This window comes from Aotus nancymaae, unplaced genomic scaffold (genome assembly GCF_030222135.1).
Source record: "Aotus nancymaae isolate 86718 unplaced genomic scaffold, 86718_ANA_hifiasm-v0.15.2.pri h1tg000012l, whole genome shotgun sequence".
In the NCBI taxonomy this organism is placed as follows: Eukaryota; Metazoa; Chordata; class Mammalia; order Primates; family Aotidae; genus Aotus; species Aotus nancymaae.
The window spans coordinates 47,072,875-47,090,958 of NW_026988423.1; the positions used below are offsets into that span (position 1 = coordinate 47,072,875).

At 53.7% G+C, this 18,084-nt stretch overlaps 1 protein-coding gene across 4 annotated transcripts in view; it reads right to left on the bottom strand.

Annotated features, from left to right (window-relative positions):
- Window positions 1-18,084, bottom strand: part of GTF2IRD1 (GTF2I repeat domain containing 1) — a 147,118-nt gene that overhangs the window by 28,654 nt on the left and 100,380 nt on the right. For 2 of the 4 annotated variants that reach the window (XM_064375648.1, XM_064375646.1), the window contains exons 18-22: window positions 17,765-17,814; window positions 17,493-17,549; window positions 15,067-15,150; window positions 13,504-13,687; window positions 12,890-12,918 (exon numbers count right to left, since the gene is read on the bottom strand). In XM_064375648.1, coding sequence (XP_064231718.1) covers window positions 12,890-12,918; window positions 13,504-13,687; window positions 15,067-15,150; window positions 17,493-17,549; window positions 17,765-17,814 — 404 coding nt within the window. Of the gene's footprint in view, window positions 1-12,889; window positions 12,919-13,503; window positions 13,688-15,066; window positions 15,151-17,492; window positions 17,595-17,764; window positions 17,815-18,084 lie in introns of all 4 variants that reach the window. The other 2 variants (XM_064375647.1, XM_064375645.1) reach the window with 1 other exon arrangement.

Below are 18,084 nucleotides of genomic sequence, written 5' to 3' on the forward strand. Positions count from 1 at the left end.
ATCCTGGGAGGCGGAGGCTGCAGTGAGCTGAGATTGCACCACTGTGCTCCAGTCTGGGCAACAAGAGTGAAACTCTGTCTCAAAAACAAAACAAAACAAAAACAAAGAAACATAAAGAATAATGAAAGAATAATAAAAGCCCGAGCCAGACACCTGTGCCTGTCCACGGGTGAGTGACTGCACCGGCGCCCCCAAGGCCTCTGATGGGGCCCCACGAAGTCCTCTGTGGGTAGTCTGAGCCCTCTCCATGACGGGAATGTTCATAGAGGGCTAGGCCTGCATGTCCCCCGACCTCCACCTCCGTCCTCCTTTGCCACCACACCCCACTCCACAAGGCTGGGAGGATCCGGCACTACCACACGCGCTGAGCCAGGGTTACTGCCCCGCCCCTGCTCTGCTTCTGCGGCTCAGACACACTCATCAGCTTCTGTTCAGCAAAGGTGCCTGGCGACCCCTGGGTGCTGGTCTCATTCCAGCTCAAATACAGGTGCTGATTGCTCTTGTCAGCTTGGGTGGTCTCCGCTAGGAAAAGGGTTTCTGGGAGGCTTCCTGGGACGCTGCAAGAGACTCTGAAGGCATCCTGCTCCCTTTTAAATTTTAATTATTTTTTGAGAGAAGGTGTCACTTTGTTGCCCAGGCTGGAGTGCGGTGGCGCGATCACGGCTCACTACAGCCTCGACCTCCTGGGCTCAAGCGACCCTCTTGCCTTAGCCTCTGAGTAGCTGGGACTACAGGGTGTGCCATCATGCCCAGGTAATTTTTTGTAAAATGGGATTTCGCCATGTTGCCCAGGCTGGTCTCAAACTCCCTCAACCTCCCATAGTGCTGGGATTACAAGTGTAAGCCAGTGTGCTCGGCCTGGAAGCCCCTAATAAAGGCTGAGAACTTTGGGGTTCCCTTCCCCCACATGTGGAAGGTGGGGGGCAGGATGGGGTGGCAATGACCCCAGCTGAGTCCCCACCAGCCAGAAAAGGGTGGGGCGTCCCCGACATCCCATCATTTCATGGCCCACTCTGCCACTTCAGAAGAAAGGCGGCATCGGGCCAATTCTGGGCCCGGCAGCAGGGCGTCTGGTCTGCCCACAAAGGCCTCCAAGCCCCGCCCCACAGATGCCAGCTCTCCTGGGAAGGCAGAAAGGAGATCATTACTGAGGCCTAATTAACAAAGACAAGCAGAGATAATTCAGTGGAGGAACATGTGGCTGGCGCTGGAATTGTGATATCTTTAGAAACTCGAGAAAGGACGGCTTTATTTTGAGCTTTCAAGAGCAAAGGAGCTCTCAAGAGCTCAAGACAGAGTTGGAAGGGTGGAGAGGGGGTGGGGAAGGCTGAGGGAGGGAGGCAGGGGCCAGAGGGTGTGTGCCTGTATGTGACTGGGGACAAGGAAATGACTCTGAGGTCTTGGGAAGCAGAAGGGAGGATCACAGAGGGTGTCCTTGTTCCGTATGACCTTAAAGAAATGGAGGCCCAGGCCGGGCGCGGTGGCTCATGCCTGTAATCCCAGCACTTTGGGAGGCCGAGGCGGGCGAATCACGAGGTCAGGAGTTCAAGACCAGCCTGACCAACATGGTCAAACCCCGTTTCTACTAAAAATACAAAAAATTAGCTGGGCATGGTGGCAGGTGCCTGTGATCCCAGCTACTTGGAAAGCTGAGGCAAGAGAATCACTTGAACCTGGGAGGTGGAGGGTGCAGTAAGCCGAGATCAGGCCACTGCACTCCAGCCTGCGTGACAGTGTGAGACTCTGTCTCAAAAAAAAAAAAAAAAAAGAAAGAAAGAAAGAAAGAAAGAAAGAAATGGAGGCCCAAAGACAGTTAACTCATCTAAGATCAGAGACAGGAAGTTAACTTATCTAAGATCAGAGATAGTAAGTTGACTTATCCAGACCAGACATAGTAAATTAACTTATCCAGGATCACAGGTAGCAAGTTAACTTATCTAAGATCAGAGACAGCAAGTTAACTTATCCAAGATCAGAAACAGCAAGTTAACTTATCCAAGATCAGAGATAGTAGGTTAACTTATCCAAGATCACACAGCTCAGAAGTGATGGTACTGGTACCTGAGAAGGCAAAAAGAGACCTGTTCCTGTGCCTGCCACTGTTCACCCTCCCCGTGTGCCCCCAGTGCCCTCTGCAGAGGTCAACCCTACACTAGCATCCGGGCCTAGCTCAGGCCATCCTCTCCAGGAAGCCCATCCCAGCACAGCACCCATGGGTGATGGGAAACCCCACGGAAGAGACAGGCTTAGTGGGAGATCAGAGAGGACAGTGACAAGTGGAGCCATTGCATTTGAGGCTTCTGGCCTTTCTCCACTTGTACCCCCTGAAAATGGGGTCACAGCCCTCTGCTGGCAGGCCTGTCGCCCACAGTGGAGCTTCTCAAAGTGCACCTCAAACAATGCTGGGGTGAGAGGTGAGTGTAAGTGGAGAGATCTTCCTCAGCGACATGCAACTTTTTTTTTGAGATGGGGTCTAACTCTGTTTCCCAGGCTGGAGTACAGTGGCAAAATCATAGTCCACTGCAGCCTCCAACTCCCAGGCTCAAGCAAGCCTCCCACCTCAGCCTCCCGAGCAGCTGGGACTAAAGGCACATGCCAACATGCCTGGCAAATTTTTTATTTTTTGTAGAGACAGGATCTCATTATGTTTCTCAGGCTGCTTTTGAACTCCTGGATGCAAGCAACCCTCCTGCTCTGGCCTCCCAAAGTGCTGGGATTACAGGCGTAAGCCACGGTGCCCAGCTGGCAGCATATAATTTGACATATTTCCTTAAACGGAGACGCAAATGGAAAGTTTACAGAGGAAACGATGTGGGGACGTCCTAGATAAAGCCGGAGCCCGCCAAGAGCTTGGCCCTGGCCAGTGGGACTGTACAGGCTCCTCGGCCATGGGGACGTGAGCAGAAGAGCTTGCCAGGCCAGGCCTGAAGGGTCCAATCCATCCTGCAAAGCCAGGCCTACCAGGCCCTCCACACTCCAGCCTGGCCGGCCTCTCTGCCTCACCACCTCCCACTCATGACAGCCCATCCCTCCTCCTCAGCTGGTCATGCATCCCATTTTACAAGTAGGGAAACTGAGGCCCAGGTAGGCAAGCCTGACTTGCTGGAGTCACACAGGAAGCTGGCAGCTCTGCGTCATCCCCTGGGTCTGGAGCCCCTGCTCTGTGGAAGGAGAGATGAGGTGCTGCCTTCTCAGAGTCCCCTCAAGCTGGCAGGGACATCTGTACCCCCAGGGTCAGAGGAGAATTAAAAGGAGCAGTCCCGCTGGGCGCGGTGGCTCACGCCTGTAATCCCAGCACTTTGGGAGGCTGAGGCGGGCAGATCACCTGAGGTCAGGAGTTCAAGACCAGCCTGACCAAAGTGGAGAAACCCCGTCTCTACTAAAACTACAAAATTAGCCGGGCATGGTGGCGCATGCCTATAATCCCAGCTACTTGGGAGGCTGAGGCAGGAGAATCGCTTGAACCTGAAAGGTGGAGGTTGCAGTGAGCCAAGATCACGCCACTGCACTCCAGCCTGGACAATAAGAGTGAAACTCTGTCTCAGAAAAGAAAAAAGAGTGGAAGCTGGCCTGGGCCCGGGGAGAGCCCTCACATTTGCCCAAAAGGGAGCTGGAGCGGGGCAGCTGGGACCATATGCAGGGAGGAGCTGTGGGAGCTCATGGTGGGGCAGCAAACAGTGGATATGGTGGGTCGAGGGGCCACTCCTTGGTTTTAGTCTCCCCACAGCACCTCCAAAACGGGCAGGGCTCTCCTGTCCCTTTCTCCTCTCCCGCAGCAAATCCTGTGGGAAGCGGCCTCTCTGGTGAGTGGCAGCTCAACCTCTGCTTACATGCCTCCAATGATGGGGAGTTCACTACCTTCCAAAGCTTTAAAAAAATTTTAACCACTGCTATTCAAGAACGATTCTAGAATTTTTTTTGAAAGACAAGGTCTCATTCTGTCTCGCAGGTTCAAGCGCAGTGGTATGACCATAGTTCACTGCAGCCTCGACTTCCTAGGCTCAAGCAATCCTCCTTCCTCAGCTTCCCGAGCACCTGAGACTACAGATGTGCACCACCACACTGGCTGATTGTTTTCATTTTTTGTAGAGACAGGGTCTCACTGTGTTGCCCAGGCTGGTCTCCTGGTTCACGTAATCCTCCTGCCTCAGCCTCCCAAAGTGCTGGGATTACCGGTGTGAGCCACCACGCCCAGTCCTGTTCTTGCTCCTGAGATTTGAAAACTGCTGCCTCAATGGTTCCCCCAGCTCATCCACTCTGTTCCTGCACAGTTACCCTTTCCTCGGACACCCGGGGAAGGTCTCTCTGTGCCAGCTTTGCGCTTCTGAGAGGCCCCCAGCCCGCCTGCCACCTTGCCTGCACCAAATACCACTCGGGTTTCATCTACTGCACGTGGGCCCTGAATGTGTCTCACAAGCCCACAGACCTAGCCATGGGGACGAGCACCACCATCACCCTTCCAGAACCTTCCGCCCTTTTCACACCCTGCTGGCGCCTCTAGGTCCTAACTGCATCCATCTTGGGGCCCAGCTGCCCACTGCCTGGGTTCAGACCTTCTCGACACTCCCTGGCTGCTCTGCCGTCGCTTTGCCTTCTCTAATCCACCCTTGGTGGGTGGAGGCACAGTTACCATGGTAACCTGAAGACAATGCAAATCTGATGGTATCATTACAACGACTGGAATAACCACCAGCACCACAAAATAAAGCTCAAGTCACTAGCTTTGCAGTCCAGGCCCTTTACAATTCTGGCAGCATTTTGAGGGGCCATTCTCCCTTCTCCTGCTGCGCAATCCTGCCTGGCAGCCCCAGGTCAGGCTGAAGAACAGCACAGACCTCATGTTAATTATCTGATTTTTTGTCTCTTTCAGGCTCAGTTTGCTCAGTTGCAAAACGGAAGGACAATAGCACCCACCTCACAGGCTACGTGTCCAAGAGGCTGTGTGTAAAATGCAGCAAGCCGGGCGTGGTGGCTCACGCCTGTAATGCCAGCACTTTGGGAGGATGAGGTGGGTGGATCACCTGAGGTCAGGTGTTTGAGACCAGCCTGCCCAACATGGTGAAACCCCGTCTCTACTAAAAACACAAAAAGTAGCTGGGCGTGGCGGCTCATGCTTGTAATCCCAGCGCTTTGGGAGGCAAAGGTGGGTGGAGCACGAGGTCAAGAGATCGAGGCCATCCTGGCTAACATGGTGAAACCCCGTCTCTACTAAAAAATACAAAAAATAGTCAGGCGTGATGGCATGCACCTGTAGTCCCAGCTACTCGAGAGGTTGAGGCAGGAGAATCACTTGATCCCAGGAAGCAGAGGTTGCAGTGAGCTGAGATTGTGCCACTGCACTCCAGCCTGGGCAACAGAGCAAGACTCCATCCCCCACCCTAAAAAGTAAAAACCCTCTGCTGCCATTCCACTCTCTACTCTTGCTCATTCTCTCCTGACCGCTGAGGGTCATCTGTTCTTGGCAGATTCAATCACTTGCCTCTCCCATTCTCTTCTGAGCCCGCTATTTCACTGTGGACCCCAACACTACCCCCAAAACAGCCCGGAACCATCCACTGCAACCTGCTGCTTAGCCCCTCGGTCTGGTCTCAGGCCTTCGGATTGACCTCCCACAAAGGCTGGTGCAACATCACCTCCTTCAGTAACACTTTCTCCCTGGGCTTCACCTGAGGGCTTTCCACCTCTCTCTCCATTTTTTTTTTTTTTTTTTTTTGAGACAGAGTCTTGCTCTGTCACCCAGGCTGGAGTGCAGTGGCGTGATCTCAGCTCATTGCAACCTCCAACTCCCGAGTTCAAGCGATTCTCTTGCCTCATCCTCCCTAGCAGCTGGGATTACAGGCATGCACCATCACGCCTGGCTAATTTTGTATTTTTTAGCAAAGCGGGATTTCTCCATGTTGGTCAGGATCGTCTCCAACTCCCGACTTCAGGTGATCCACCCACCTTGACCTCCCAAAGTGCTGGGATTACAGGCGTGAGCCACTGTGCCAGGCCACCTTTTTTTTTTGAGACAGAGAGTCTCGCTCTGTTGCCCAGGCTGGAGAGCAGTGGCACGATCTTGGCTCACTGCAACCTCTGCCTCCTGAGTTCAAGCAATTCTCCTGCCTCAGCCTTCTGAGTAGCTGGGATTACAGGTCTCTGCCACCATGCCCAGCTAATATTTTCATTTTTTTTTTTGAGACAGTTTCGCTCTGTCGCCAGGCTGCAGTGCAGTGGTGTAATCTCAGCTCACTGCAACCTCTGCCTCCTGGGTTCAAGCAATTCTCCTGCCTCAGCCTCCCAAGTAGCTGGGATTACAGGTGCATGCCACCACACCCAGCTAATTTTTGTATTTTTAGTAGAGATGAGGTTTCATCATGTTGACCAGGCTGGTCTCAAACTCCTGACCTCAGGTGATCCACTCACCTAGGCCTCCCAAAGTGCTGGGATTACAGGCGTGAGCCACTGCCCCTGGCCGTCCTTACATTTTTGTTGTACAAATAAATGAACCCAAAGGATTAACAGTAAGCCTAAAAGGTTTACACAGGCAGGACCAGTGTAATAGCAGCTGGTAGCCAGGAGGGGACAGCAAAGAGCCACCCAGCGTGGATAAGACCAGAGGGGTGGTGGGGAAAGAGGGCGTGGCCACAACCCACTTGAGACTGACACCAAGCCCTAGGCTAGTTAGTGGTAGAGCCTGTCCTGGGTTCCAAAGTATAATAAAATGATAAAGACTTAGGTTCAAATCTCTACCATACTATGCTGTGTGACCTTGAGAAAACTGCTTAACCTCTCTGAGCCTCAGTCCCCTCCAATAAGGCTACTTGGGGAGTGGGCTTTGTAATCAGCAAATCATAACTGTTACGTGGTCGGGTGCAGTGGCTCACGCCTGTAATCCCAGCACTTTGGGAGGCAGAGGTGGGTGGATCACCTGAGGTCAGGAGTTCGAGACCAGCCTGGCCAACATGGTGAAACCCCATCTCTACTAAAAATAGAAAAATTAGCCAGGCATGGTGGCAGGTGCCTGTAATCCCAGCTACTTAGGAGGCTGAGGCAGAAGAATCGCTTGAACCTGGGAGGCAGAGGTTGTAGTGAACTGAGATTGAGCCACTGCACTCCAGTCAGGGTAACAGAGCGAGACTCTATCTCAAAAAAAAAAAAAAAGTGTGCTGTGAGTATTAGGTGTCTGTGGTGTGAAGGGCTGCTCACGTGTCCATGACTGGGGGACAGGGTAGTTACATAACCATGATACAGCCTGATGAGGGAACAGAGCTTTTTAAAGACATGGGAACATGTTTATGTTTTAAGGTTAAGTGTGTAAATTTATAGAAGGAACAGCGAGATGTAAAATTAATAAGCTTGGGGGGAAATCTGGAAGAAATGTATCATCATAAAAATGAACAGCCATCTGGGTTGTTAGATTTCTGTATTTTCCAAACTTCTACCATAGGCATATATTTGCATTTCTCTTTAGGTTTTGTGTGTGTGTGTGTGTGTGTGTGTGTGTGTGTGTGTTTAGAGACAGGGTCACACTGTCGCCCAGGCTGAAGTGAGGTGATGTGATCATAGCTCACTGCAACCTCAAACTCCTGAGTTCAAGTGACCCTCCTGCCTCAGCCTCCCGAGTAGCTGGGACTACAGGCACGCACCACCACCCACCACCATGCCCAGATAATTAAAATATATATATATTTTTTGTAGAGATGGGTCTCGCTATAGTGCCCAGGCTGATCTCCAACTCCTGGCTTCAAGTGATCCCCCTGCATCGGCCTACCAAAGCGCTGAGATTACAGGCATAAGCCATCATGCCTGGCCCTGTTTAGGTTTTTATGACCTACTAGAATGCTCTGCGGATGGAATATTACACAGCCACCTGGATAGAGGGTCTCTCCTGCCTTAGTCCCCACCACTTCTTCCCAGCATATCTTGAACAGCCCCATTTTGCTGTCCTGGGTTTCCTTTTTTCTTTTTTTTTCAGAGTTGTGTTCTGTCACCCAGGCTGGAGTGCAGTGGCATGATCTTGGCTCACTGCAACTTCTGCCTCCCAGGTTCAAGTGATTTTCCTGCCTCAGTCTCTGGAGCATCTGGGATTACAGGCATGTGCCACCACACCTGGCTAATTTTTGTATTTTTAGTAGAGACAGGGTTTTACCATGTTGCCCAGGCTGGTCTTGAACTCCTGACTTCAAGTGACCCACCCATCTCGGCCTCCCAAAGTGTTTGGGATTACAAGTATGAGCCACCGCGCCCGGCTGAGTCTCCCTAATTTAACTCAGTGCTGCTGCAGGCAGGGGAGTGGCCTGGCTGGGCAGTACAGAGCTACCCATGGTGCTCAGCCTCCAGGGTCGAGCGTGGGTTGTCTCAGTCTCTTGCAGGCAGGGCTGGAGTTTCTTCTGGTACAAGTTTGGGGACCCGGCAACCCCATCCCTTGATCCTCTCCAGTTAAGCCTGGTGCCTTCCAGCACCTCTGGCTCCCAGAAATCCCCGGCCCACAGCTCGCTTGACCCAAGACCTGAAATTCACCCACTGCCCTCTGCAGCTTGGTCCAAGTCCAAGTATGCCTTCCTCTCCAGCCAGATGTCTGCCTGCCACTCGGCATGTCAGAGCAGGCAGGACCTCTAGATATTGGGGGGAAACTGAGGCACTGAGAGCAGATGTGATGTCCCCAGTTGGGAAAACATCAAAGACATTCTGGGCTTCTCTCTCTCTCTCTCTCTCTCTCTCTCTCTCTCTCTCTCTCTTTCTTTCTCTCTCTATTTTTGAGATGGAGTTTCGCTCTTGTTACCCAGGCTGGAGTGCAGTGGCACAATCTTGGCTCACTGCAACCTCCGCCTCCCAGGTTTAAGCGATTCTCCTGCCTCAGCCTCCCAGGTAGTTGGGATTACAGGCATGCACCACCACACCTGGCTAATTTTTTATTTTTAGTAAAGCCAAGGTTTCTCCATGTTGGTCAGGCTGGTCTCGAACTCCCAACTTCAGGCAATCCACCTGCCTCGGCCTCCCAAAGTGCTGGGATTACAGGTGTGAGCCACCATGTCATCTCTTTTGACCCAGAACAAAATCAGCCCAGGAGTGGCTGTCCTCTCACCCCACACTGCAGGAGGTCACAGCTCCAGGGTGCAGTGGGGCTCTCACAACTGAATGACTGATCCATCTTCAAAAAAGCATAATCTCAACCTGGCGCAGTGGCTCACACCTGTAATCCCAGCACTTTCGGAGACCAAGGCAGGTGGATCAATTGAGGTCAGAAGTTTGAGACCAGCCTGGTCAACAAGGTGAAACCCCATCTCTACGAAAAATACAAAAATTAGCCGGGTGTCATGGTGTACGCCTGTAATCCCAGCCGCTGGGGAGGCTGAGGCAGGAGAATCGCTTGAACCTGGGAGACGGAGGTTGCAGTGAGTCGAGATTGTGCCGCTGCACTCCAGCCTGGGCGACAAGAAGCGAAACTCCATCTCAAAATGGAAAAACAAGAAAACCCAAAAAAAAAAAAAACCCAATAAAAGAATAAAAAAAGCACAATCTCTTTCAGAATTTTTACCTTCTCGGGATGGTTCTGTCAGGAAAGGCTTCCAAGGGAAGCTTCAATAAGTGATCTAAAAAAATCTCAGAGCCATTCTTTTTTTTTTTTCAGATGTTGTCATGCTCTGTCACCCAGGCTGGAGCAGCTGCACAATCTCAGCTCACCGCAACCTCCACCTCCCGGGCTCTAGCCATCCTGCCGTCCTCCCGCTTTGGCCTCCCGAGTAGCTGAGACTACAGGTGCGCACCACCACACCTGGCTAATTTTTAATTTTTTTGCAGAGACAGGGTTTTGTTATGTTACCCAGGCTGGCCTCAAACTCTTGGCCTCAAGCGATCCTCCTACCTTGGCCTCCCAAAGTGCTGGGATTACAGGGGTGAATGACCGTTCCTGGTTTAGAGCCATACTTAACAGTTTGTCCTCCTGGAAATTTCCTGAAGCCTCACACTCTCTGGGAATCCCCTACTGGGTGCCACGGTCATCTCTCCACCACCGGGTTTCTGCTCTCCCATCCCTGCACGAGATCCCACTGTCAGGCCTTCTTCCAGCATGGACCTTCTCATGCTCAGTCTCCCTGTGGTGTGGAAGTGGCTGCTGGGGGTGCCTCACAGAAGGTGCAAGTCCAAGGGAAACGATGATCCGAAATGGACTCAGATAAAGTTTCTGTCACTGTGCGTTGGGGACTTTTGGCAGGAATCCAGTTCAATTTTAGAAAAATAAAAATATATGTCTCGCACTTCTGAGTTTGCAGACTAAGGTCCATTCTGTATTTGCAGAAGAGGACAAAAGAGAAAGGAAGGCAGCCAGGTGCGGTGGCTCACACCTGTAATCCCAGCACTTTGAGAGGTCAAGCGGGGTGGATCACTTGAGGCTGGCCAGGAGTTCGAGACCAGCCTGGCCAACATGGTGAAACCTCATCTCTATTAAAAAGACAAAAATTAGCCGGATGCTGTGATACACGCCTGTAATCCCAGCTACTTGGGAGGCTGAGGCAGGAGAATCAGCTGAACCTGGGAGGCAGAGGTTGCAGTGAGCTGAGGTGGTGCCATTGCACTCCAACCTGGGCAACAAGAGTGAAACTCTGTCTCAAAAAAAAAAAAAAAAGACAAAAGGGGCAATTGGGGGAAAACAGTCCTCCCAGCTCATAGCACGGCCCATCTTTTTCTTACTCAGATCACCTGGTGAGGCAGTGTGCTTGTCCATCTTAGCGGTAAGGAAGGGAAGGCTCAGTTTCCCACGGCTAGTCAGGCGGGTACAGGGACTTGAACAAGACGGCGCTTTCCCACGGCCCACATGCTGCCTGGGACCCTGACTCCTGGGCACTGTCCTCAGCCACCCCTCCACATGCGCTGGGACACCTGCCTCCAAATGAAGGGGACTGCTAACGCCTCTGCCTCCCCCAGTGGACCTGAGCTTCCGCTCCGATTCATCTTGGAACTGCCGGTGCTGGCCCATGCCGGGCTTCAGGGACTGTGCGAGGGAGAGTTTGAGAAAAGCCCACTGTGGCGCAGGAGGAGCACTCGATGACCTCTGGTGAACCCTTGGAGACTCCCGGGAGCCTGGACAGGTTCCCAGCCCAGTATGACTAGCGGCATGAGTAAGTGTGGAGCTGGTTCTCCAGGCGGATACCTGGCTTAGGTGCCAGTGCCTGGAAGGGGACGGGCAGGTCCATCCCTGAGGCCTGGGGCCGGGGCCACCTGCTACCCCTGGGACACAGAGTATTCATACATCACTCACACTGAGCATTTCTAAATACATCACTCACATTGAGCCTCAGTTTCCCCTTCTGTAAGGCGGCCTCTAGCGCCTACCTCCTAGGTACCAGGACTAAATGAGAGACTTCCGTCTGCACTCTGCTGTGACCCTAGTTCCTAGAACCACCAGGTCCCAGCAGGACCTCCCAAATCCATGTGAAAGGTACCCGCATAAAGCACCCAGTGCGGGGCCAGAAACCCAATGACCTCTCAGCCGGGTGTCCACCGGAGCCACACTCCCCGCATTTTCCTGCTGCAACTTCCACTGTCTCCACCTTTCCAGCATCATCTGACCATTCTGTACCTCTCAGAGCTCCGGAAGCACACCTCTGGCATCCAGGGACCCCCCAAATCCCTGCCGTTCAACCCCACAAACACAACCCACTCTCCTCTCTGCCTCTCAAAGTCCCATCTTCCCCTAAGGCCCAAACAGGGCCTTCCTTACTCCAGGAAACCCTCCCCAACCCCCTCACTCTCCTGATCCCCCTTTTCGGGGTCCCCATGGCCTGCTGGCAGCGGCCACATCACTGTACCCTAAGTTCTTTTTTTTTTTTTGAGATGGAGTCTTGCTCTGTTGCCCAGGCTGGAGTGCAGTGGCGTGATCTCAGCTCACTACAACTTCCACCTCCTGGGTTCAAGCGATTCTCCTGCCTCAGCCTCCCAAGTAGCAGGGACTACAGGCACCCACCACCACACCTGGCTAATTTTTGTATTTTTAGTAGAGACGGGGTTTCAACATGTTGGTCACGCTGGTCTCGAACTCCTGGCCTCAAGTGATCCTCCTGCCTTGGCCTCCCAAAGTGCTGGGATTACAGGTGTTTGCTATCACGCCTAGTCCGCCCTGGAGGCTCTGGCCAGCCTTTAATGCTCACCACATGGCATGTCACCCCACAGGGACAGTCCCTGCAAATCTTGGTTTGGGAGGTCAGGATGCAGCCCATGGTGGAGATGGAGGTGGGATGGGAGACTTAAAAAGGGTCAGGAGGCCAGGCGCAGTGGCTCACACCTGTAATCCCAGCACTTTGGGAGGCCAGGCAGGAGGATCACTTGAGGTCAGGAGTTCAAGACCAACCTGGCCAACATGGTGAAACTCTGTCTCTACTAAAAATACAAAAAATAGCCAGGCATGGTGGCGCGTGCCTGTAATCCCAACCACTCGGGAGGGTGAGGAAGGAGAATCACTTGAACCTGGCAGGTGGAGGTTACCTGAGACATGATCATGCCACTGCACTCCAGCCTGGGTGACAGAGGACTCTGCCTCAAAAAAAAAAAAAAAAAGCTGGGTGTGGTGGCTCACAAGGTCAGGAGTTCAAGACCAGGCTGGCCAAGATGGTGAAACACTGTCTGTACTAAAAATACAAAAGTTAGTCGAGTGTGGTGGCAGGTGCCTGTAATCTCAGCTGCTTGGGAGGCTGAGGCAGAGAACTGCTTGAACCTAGGAGGTGGAGGTTGCAGTGAGTTGAGATTGAGCCACTGCACTACTCCAGCCTGGGTGACAGAGTGAGACTCCGTCTCAAAGAAAAAAAAAAGAAAGGCAGGGGTGTGGCTTCTGTTTCCAGATTCTAGAACCTGTGTCCCAGCACCATGGCCAGGCCCTATTCCCAATGCTCCCTCCACAGCCAGTGCCTCTTACCAGGCTTTGGGATGAGTCCTTGGAAAGGCCTAGAAGAGAAACAGAGGCAGAGGTGTCAGGGGGAGGGCCTGGGGGATGAGGAAGACACCCCTGGGATGCAGTGGCCTCGGTCTCCCCTGGGAGCACCCCAGACCTCCGGCAGCAGAATCTGCATTTTAACAAGCTGCCCCGGGGCTGTGTGTGCCCGGGACACTGAGACAATGTGGCAGGAGCGCTGGTATTGGCAGTGTGACTCTGCAAAACGCAGACCTGGGCCTTGTGCAGGCTCTGCCCTGGCTGGCCCTGGGACCTTGGGCGAATCCCTCTGATGGGGACTGAATGCCTTTCCCGGGGGCGGGGGTGCAGTGAGCGGGTGTTGCTCATTAGGGTGAAGATGCCCTCAAAGGCTGCCCTTGCCATGGTGGACTGACCAGTCCCACTTCTGCAGGGCGCCCTGCACCTAGGCTGGCCTGCAGTCCCTCTCCGACCACCCCAGGACCCAGGATGGTGCCGGAAGAGCTACCTTGTCCAGTGGGAAGGGCAGGTCCTAGGGAAAGGCTAAGATTCGCAGGTACAAGGCCCCTTCACTGGGCCGGTCCTGCCTCGTCTTCACCCTCACCCTTCCCCCTGAGCACCTGGTGACTGTGAACTTGATCTTGTCAGCCACGGCAAGAATCCTCTCCAGGTTCTGGGAGCCGAAGGTGCAGGGCTTTCGGAACGGGATTCCTGGGGGCAGCCCTTCAATGATCACGGAGCCGGGGTTACTCTTGATCCGCTTGTAGGGCACCTGGACCGGGTACTTGATGCCCAAAGCTTCCCCTGTGGGCGAGAGGGAGGGTCCGGCCCATCAGGAGTGAGAGGCAGCATGAGGCGTGTGTACATGGGATTGCGGGGGTATGATGGAAAGACATCCCCGCAGGAGGGTGAACGGCACGACAAAGTGCTCATATAGCACCGTGGAAACGCATGGGCACTGCAATCTCAGCTATCCGATCAGAAAATAAAAAATAGCCCAGCGTGGTGGCTCATGCCTGTCATCCCAGCATTTTGGGAGGCCAACACAGGAGGATCACTTGAGTCTAAGAGTTCGAGATCAGCCTGGGAAACACAGCAAGACCTACAAATTTCTAAACGACAGCTGGGCATGGTGGTGCATGCCTGTAGTTCCAGCCACTTGGGAGGCTGAGGCAGGAGGACTGCTTGAGCCCAGGAGTTTGAGGCTGTAGTGAACCATGATCAGGCCACTGCACTCCAGCATGGGTGACACAGTGAGTCCCTGTCTCAAAAAAAAAGAAAGAAAAAGCCACACCAACATGCTCCCATGTCCTATGCTCCTCTTTTTTTTTTTGAGACGCAGTTTTGCTCTGTCGCCCATCTGGAGTGCAGTGGCGTGATCTCAGCTCCCTGCAACCTCCGCCTCCTGGGTTCAAGCGATTCTCCTGCCTCAGCCTCCCGAGTCGCTGGGATTACAGGTGTGCCCCACCACGCCCAGCTAATTTTTTGTATTTTTAGTAGAGACGGGGTTTCACCATGTTGGCCAGGCTGGTCTTGAACTCCTGACCTCACAATCCAACCACCCCAGCCTCCCAAAGTGCTGAGATTATAGGCATGAGTCACCACACCCAGCTTTTTTTTTTTTTTTTTTTTTTTTTTGGGCGACAGAGTTTCGATTTTGTTGCTCAGGCTGGAGTGCAATGGTGTGATCTTGGCTCACTGCAACCTCCACTTCCCAGGCTCAAGTGATTCTCCTGCCTCAGCCTCCTGAGTAGCTGGGACCACAGGCATCTGCCACTACACCTGGCTAATTTCTTTTTTGTATTTTTGGTAGAGATGGGGTTTCAGCATGTTGCCCAGGCTGGCCTCTAACTTCTGAGCTCAAGTGATCCTCCTGCCTCAGCCTCCAGAAGTGCTGGGATTACAGGCATGAACCAGAGAGCCGGGCCCCTGTCTATTAAATCCTGTGTGTAGTTGTTGAAAGTGTGTCTCACCTCATTGGTCTGCAAGGCTCATGAGCTCAGGGACTATGTCTGTTTTATTCATTGCAATATCCCATGCCTGGTACGTAGTAAATGCTCAAGAAATACGTGTAAAGGGGTGAATAGTTTCCCCAAAAATGCCTTTGCTGGAACTGGGAAGCCTCCCACTTCTCTGCCCAGAGCAGCTGTGTGTTCCTCCCCCAGGGGTTCCCCACTGCTCACCGTATTTCTTGTTGAAAAGGTCCTGGACCTGCTCCCTCAGCGTGTTGGCGATGTCGATGCGGGAGAGCCTTGAGTCGTAATTTTCTGCAAAGCACAAAACGATTACGGGTTTGGGCTGTTCAGTGAAAAGGCACTTGGTGACTTTTAAGGAATACGATTTTCTAATTATGGGGAACTCCTTCTCTGGCAATTAGCGGATCTTAGGAGTGGGCCCCTCAGGTCCTTCAGCACCGTCTTGATGGAGATGTGTTTTTTCCAGGACACACACTGTTGCCACAACAGCGATGAGCTGGAAATTAAGTTAATTGCTGACATTTGAAAACCACCAAACCAATAAATAAGCCCTGGAGATGAGGGATGCCTCGAAGAGCGGACTCCTGTGACCCGGGCTGGTAGGCAGGGAATGGGGGCTTCGTGAAGTCCCTGGGGGGCTAGACACAAGGGAGGGGGCATATCCCAGCTGACTCAGCAGATGGTGGGGGACGGGAAGTCCCCGAAGATACAGAGGATGGGCCTGGCAGCTCCCAACAGGCACTCACTTGCCTAGAGGGTGTTGATTAAAGACCCCAGAGTGTGGCCGGGCACTGTGGCTCATGCCTGTAATCCCAGCACTTTGGGAGGCCGAGGCGGGCAGATCACCTGAGCTCAGGAGTTGGAGACCAGCCTGGACAATGTGGTGAAACCCCGTCTCTATTAATAATACAAAAATTAGCTGGGTGTGGTGGTGCGAACCTGTAATCCCAGCTACTAGGGAGGCTGAGGCAAGAGAATTGCTTGAACCTAGGAGGTGGAGGGTGTAGTGAGCCGAGAGCATGCCACTGCACTCCAGCCTGGGCGACAAGAGTGAAAACTCAGCCTCAAAAAGAAAAAAGGCAAGTGCCAGCATGTACAGGGGGGATCCCAGACCACCATGGGCCCCTGACCTCAGGGCAGGAAGGAGGGGAGGAGGAAGTGACTCCGGGCACTTGGGCCAGGCTTATAGTGAGGGTCTTAGTCTGCTAACGGGGCTGCGTATGAGGAGCTCCGGTGAGGACAGTCATGAACTCCCCTTGTCATGGAATGTTCCAGAGTATGAGAGACCAGAGGCAGAGAGCAGCTGCCCTCTGGGACTGGGGTCTCCTCTCTCTGGGCTCCCCTACCCCCAGTGACCCTTCCCACCACCGGTCCCGTCAACCCCTTTCTCCTCAGGGCAACGGCGGCCACAGAGTCACCTCTACTACTCACTGGCAGCCACACCGCAGCTTCTCAGAGCAGCCCCTACACAGGGTCTCTGCAGGGCACTGCCTGTCTCCCCTCAGACCCTGGCACCTTCCTGCTGCTCCATCCTCCTCTTGCCTTTCCTCAAGTGTCTCCCTGCTTCCATTCCTCTCCTTCCTTCCTTCCTTCCACCTCCTGCCTCCCAGCCCAGCCTCAACCTCCTCCACCTGACCTCAGCGACAGCCCCTCTCCCCTCCCTCCCTGCCTGCCTTCTTTCCCTCACTTCTTTCTTCGCTTTTCTTTTTCTTTCTTTCTTTCCCTCCCTCTCTCTTCCCTTCCCTTCCCCTCCCTTCCCTTCCCTCTTCCCTTTGCTCCCCTCTTCCCTCCCTCCCTTCCTTCCCCCACTTCTCTCCTTCCTTCCTTCTCTCTTTCTTTTTCCTTTTTTTTTGAGACAGGGTCTCACTCTGTCACCCAGGCTGGAGTGCAGTGGCACAATCTCAGCTCACTGCAACCTCCGCCTCCTGGGTTCAAGCAATTCCCCTGACTCAGCCTCCTGAGTAGCTGGGACCACAGGTGCACAGCACCTCCCCCAACTAATTCTTGTATTTTTTTGGTAGACATGGGGTTTTGCCACGTTGTCCAGGCTGGTCTTAAACTCCTGGCCTCAAGTGATCCACTTGCCTCAGCCTCCCAAAGGGCTGGGATTACAGGTGTGAGCCACTGCACCCACTCTGATTTATTTTCTTAAAATTTTAAATATAGACATAGAGATGGGTTCTATGTTGCCCAGGCTGGTCTTGAACTGGCGGAACTTCTGGCCTGAAGCAATCCTCCGGCCTTGACCTCTCAAAGTGCTGGGATTACAGCCATGAGGTGCCCCGCCAGCTCCTATTCTGATTTCAAAGCATTAAGAGCACAGCTGATTGGTGAATAAGGAGTGGGTGTGTCAGCTATCTCTCCAGGTGGGGGGCAGGCAGTGGGCCCTGTACCCTCCCACCCCCCAATCCACCCCACCATCCACCTGTGGGTACCCACCCCATCTCCCCTGGAGTCTTTGACACAGAGCTAGAAAGGTACAGCCAAGCCCAGGCTGCCAACCTGGCTGGTCTGGTCCCTCAGGCCCTGAAGTTGGGGCCAGCTCCTCCCCACTTCCAACCTGGCCCTCCAAAGCCAAACCAGGTCAAGGTCACGGTGCTGGGACAGCAGCCCTCCCCCGAGCTCCACCTTACCTTGAAAGCCCTGTCTCTTCAGGCTGTCGTCCACGAGAGGGTCCCCGGAGTCCCTCTCTGGGGGCAGGGCAGGGGGAGAGAAGCCAAGTGAGGTGGCGGTTCCTGGGACCCAAGATGGCATCGTTAGGGGAAACCCAGTTGGGGGTGTGTGGAGAGAATGCCAGGGCCAGGATGGGGCCAGGACAGAGGCAGCAGGAGGAGGGGCTGGTGGCAGAGGCCTGGGACCCTCCCATGCCCGCCCATGCCGCAGCCCGAGGCCCCACACAGGGTACCTTGACTATCCACGATGGGCTCCTTGACTCCATCAGTGAGCAGCTCAGGCCTGGAAAACATAAGCATGGCTATCACAGAGGTCGCGCCAAGCATCTCCGGGACTGCCCAGCCCTCCCCTCTGGGCCTCGGTCTGCACATCCCTGCAACGGACCATCCTGGCTCTGCACAGCTAAGACCTGGAGTCACTGCCACCCCACGTGTGAAATCTGGGGGCTACGCTGGGTGTGAAGGATCCAGGCGGGCGTGAGACCTGCCCAGTCCTGAACGGGTCCATCTGATATCTCACTCCTGCTCCGGGACACGGCAGGACTGTCACTAC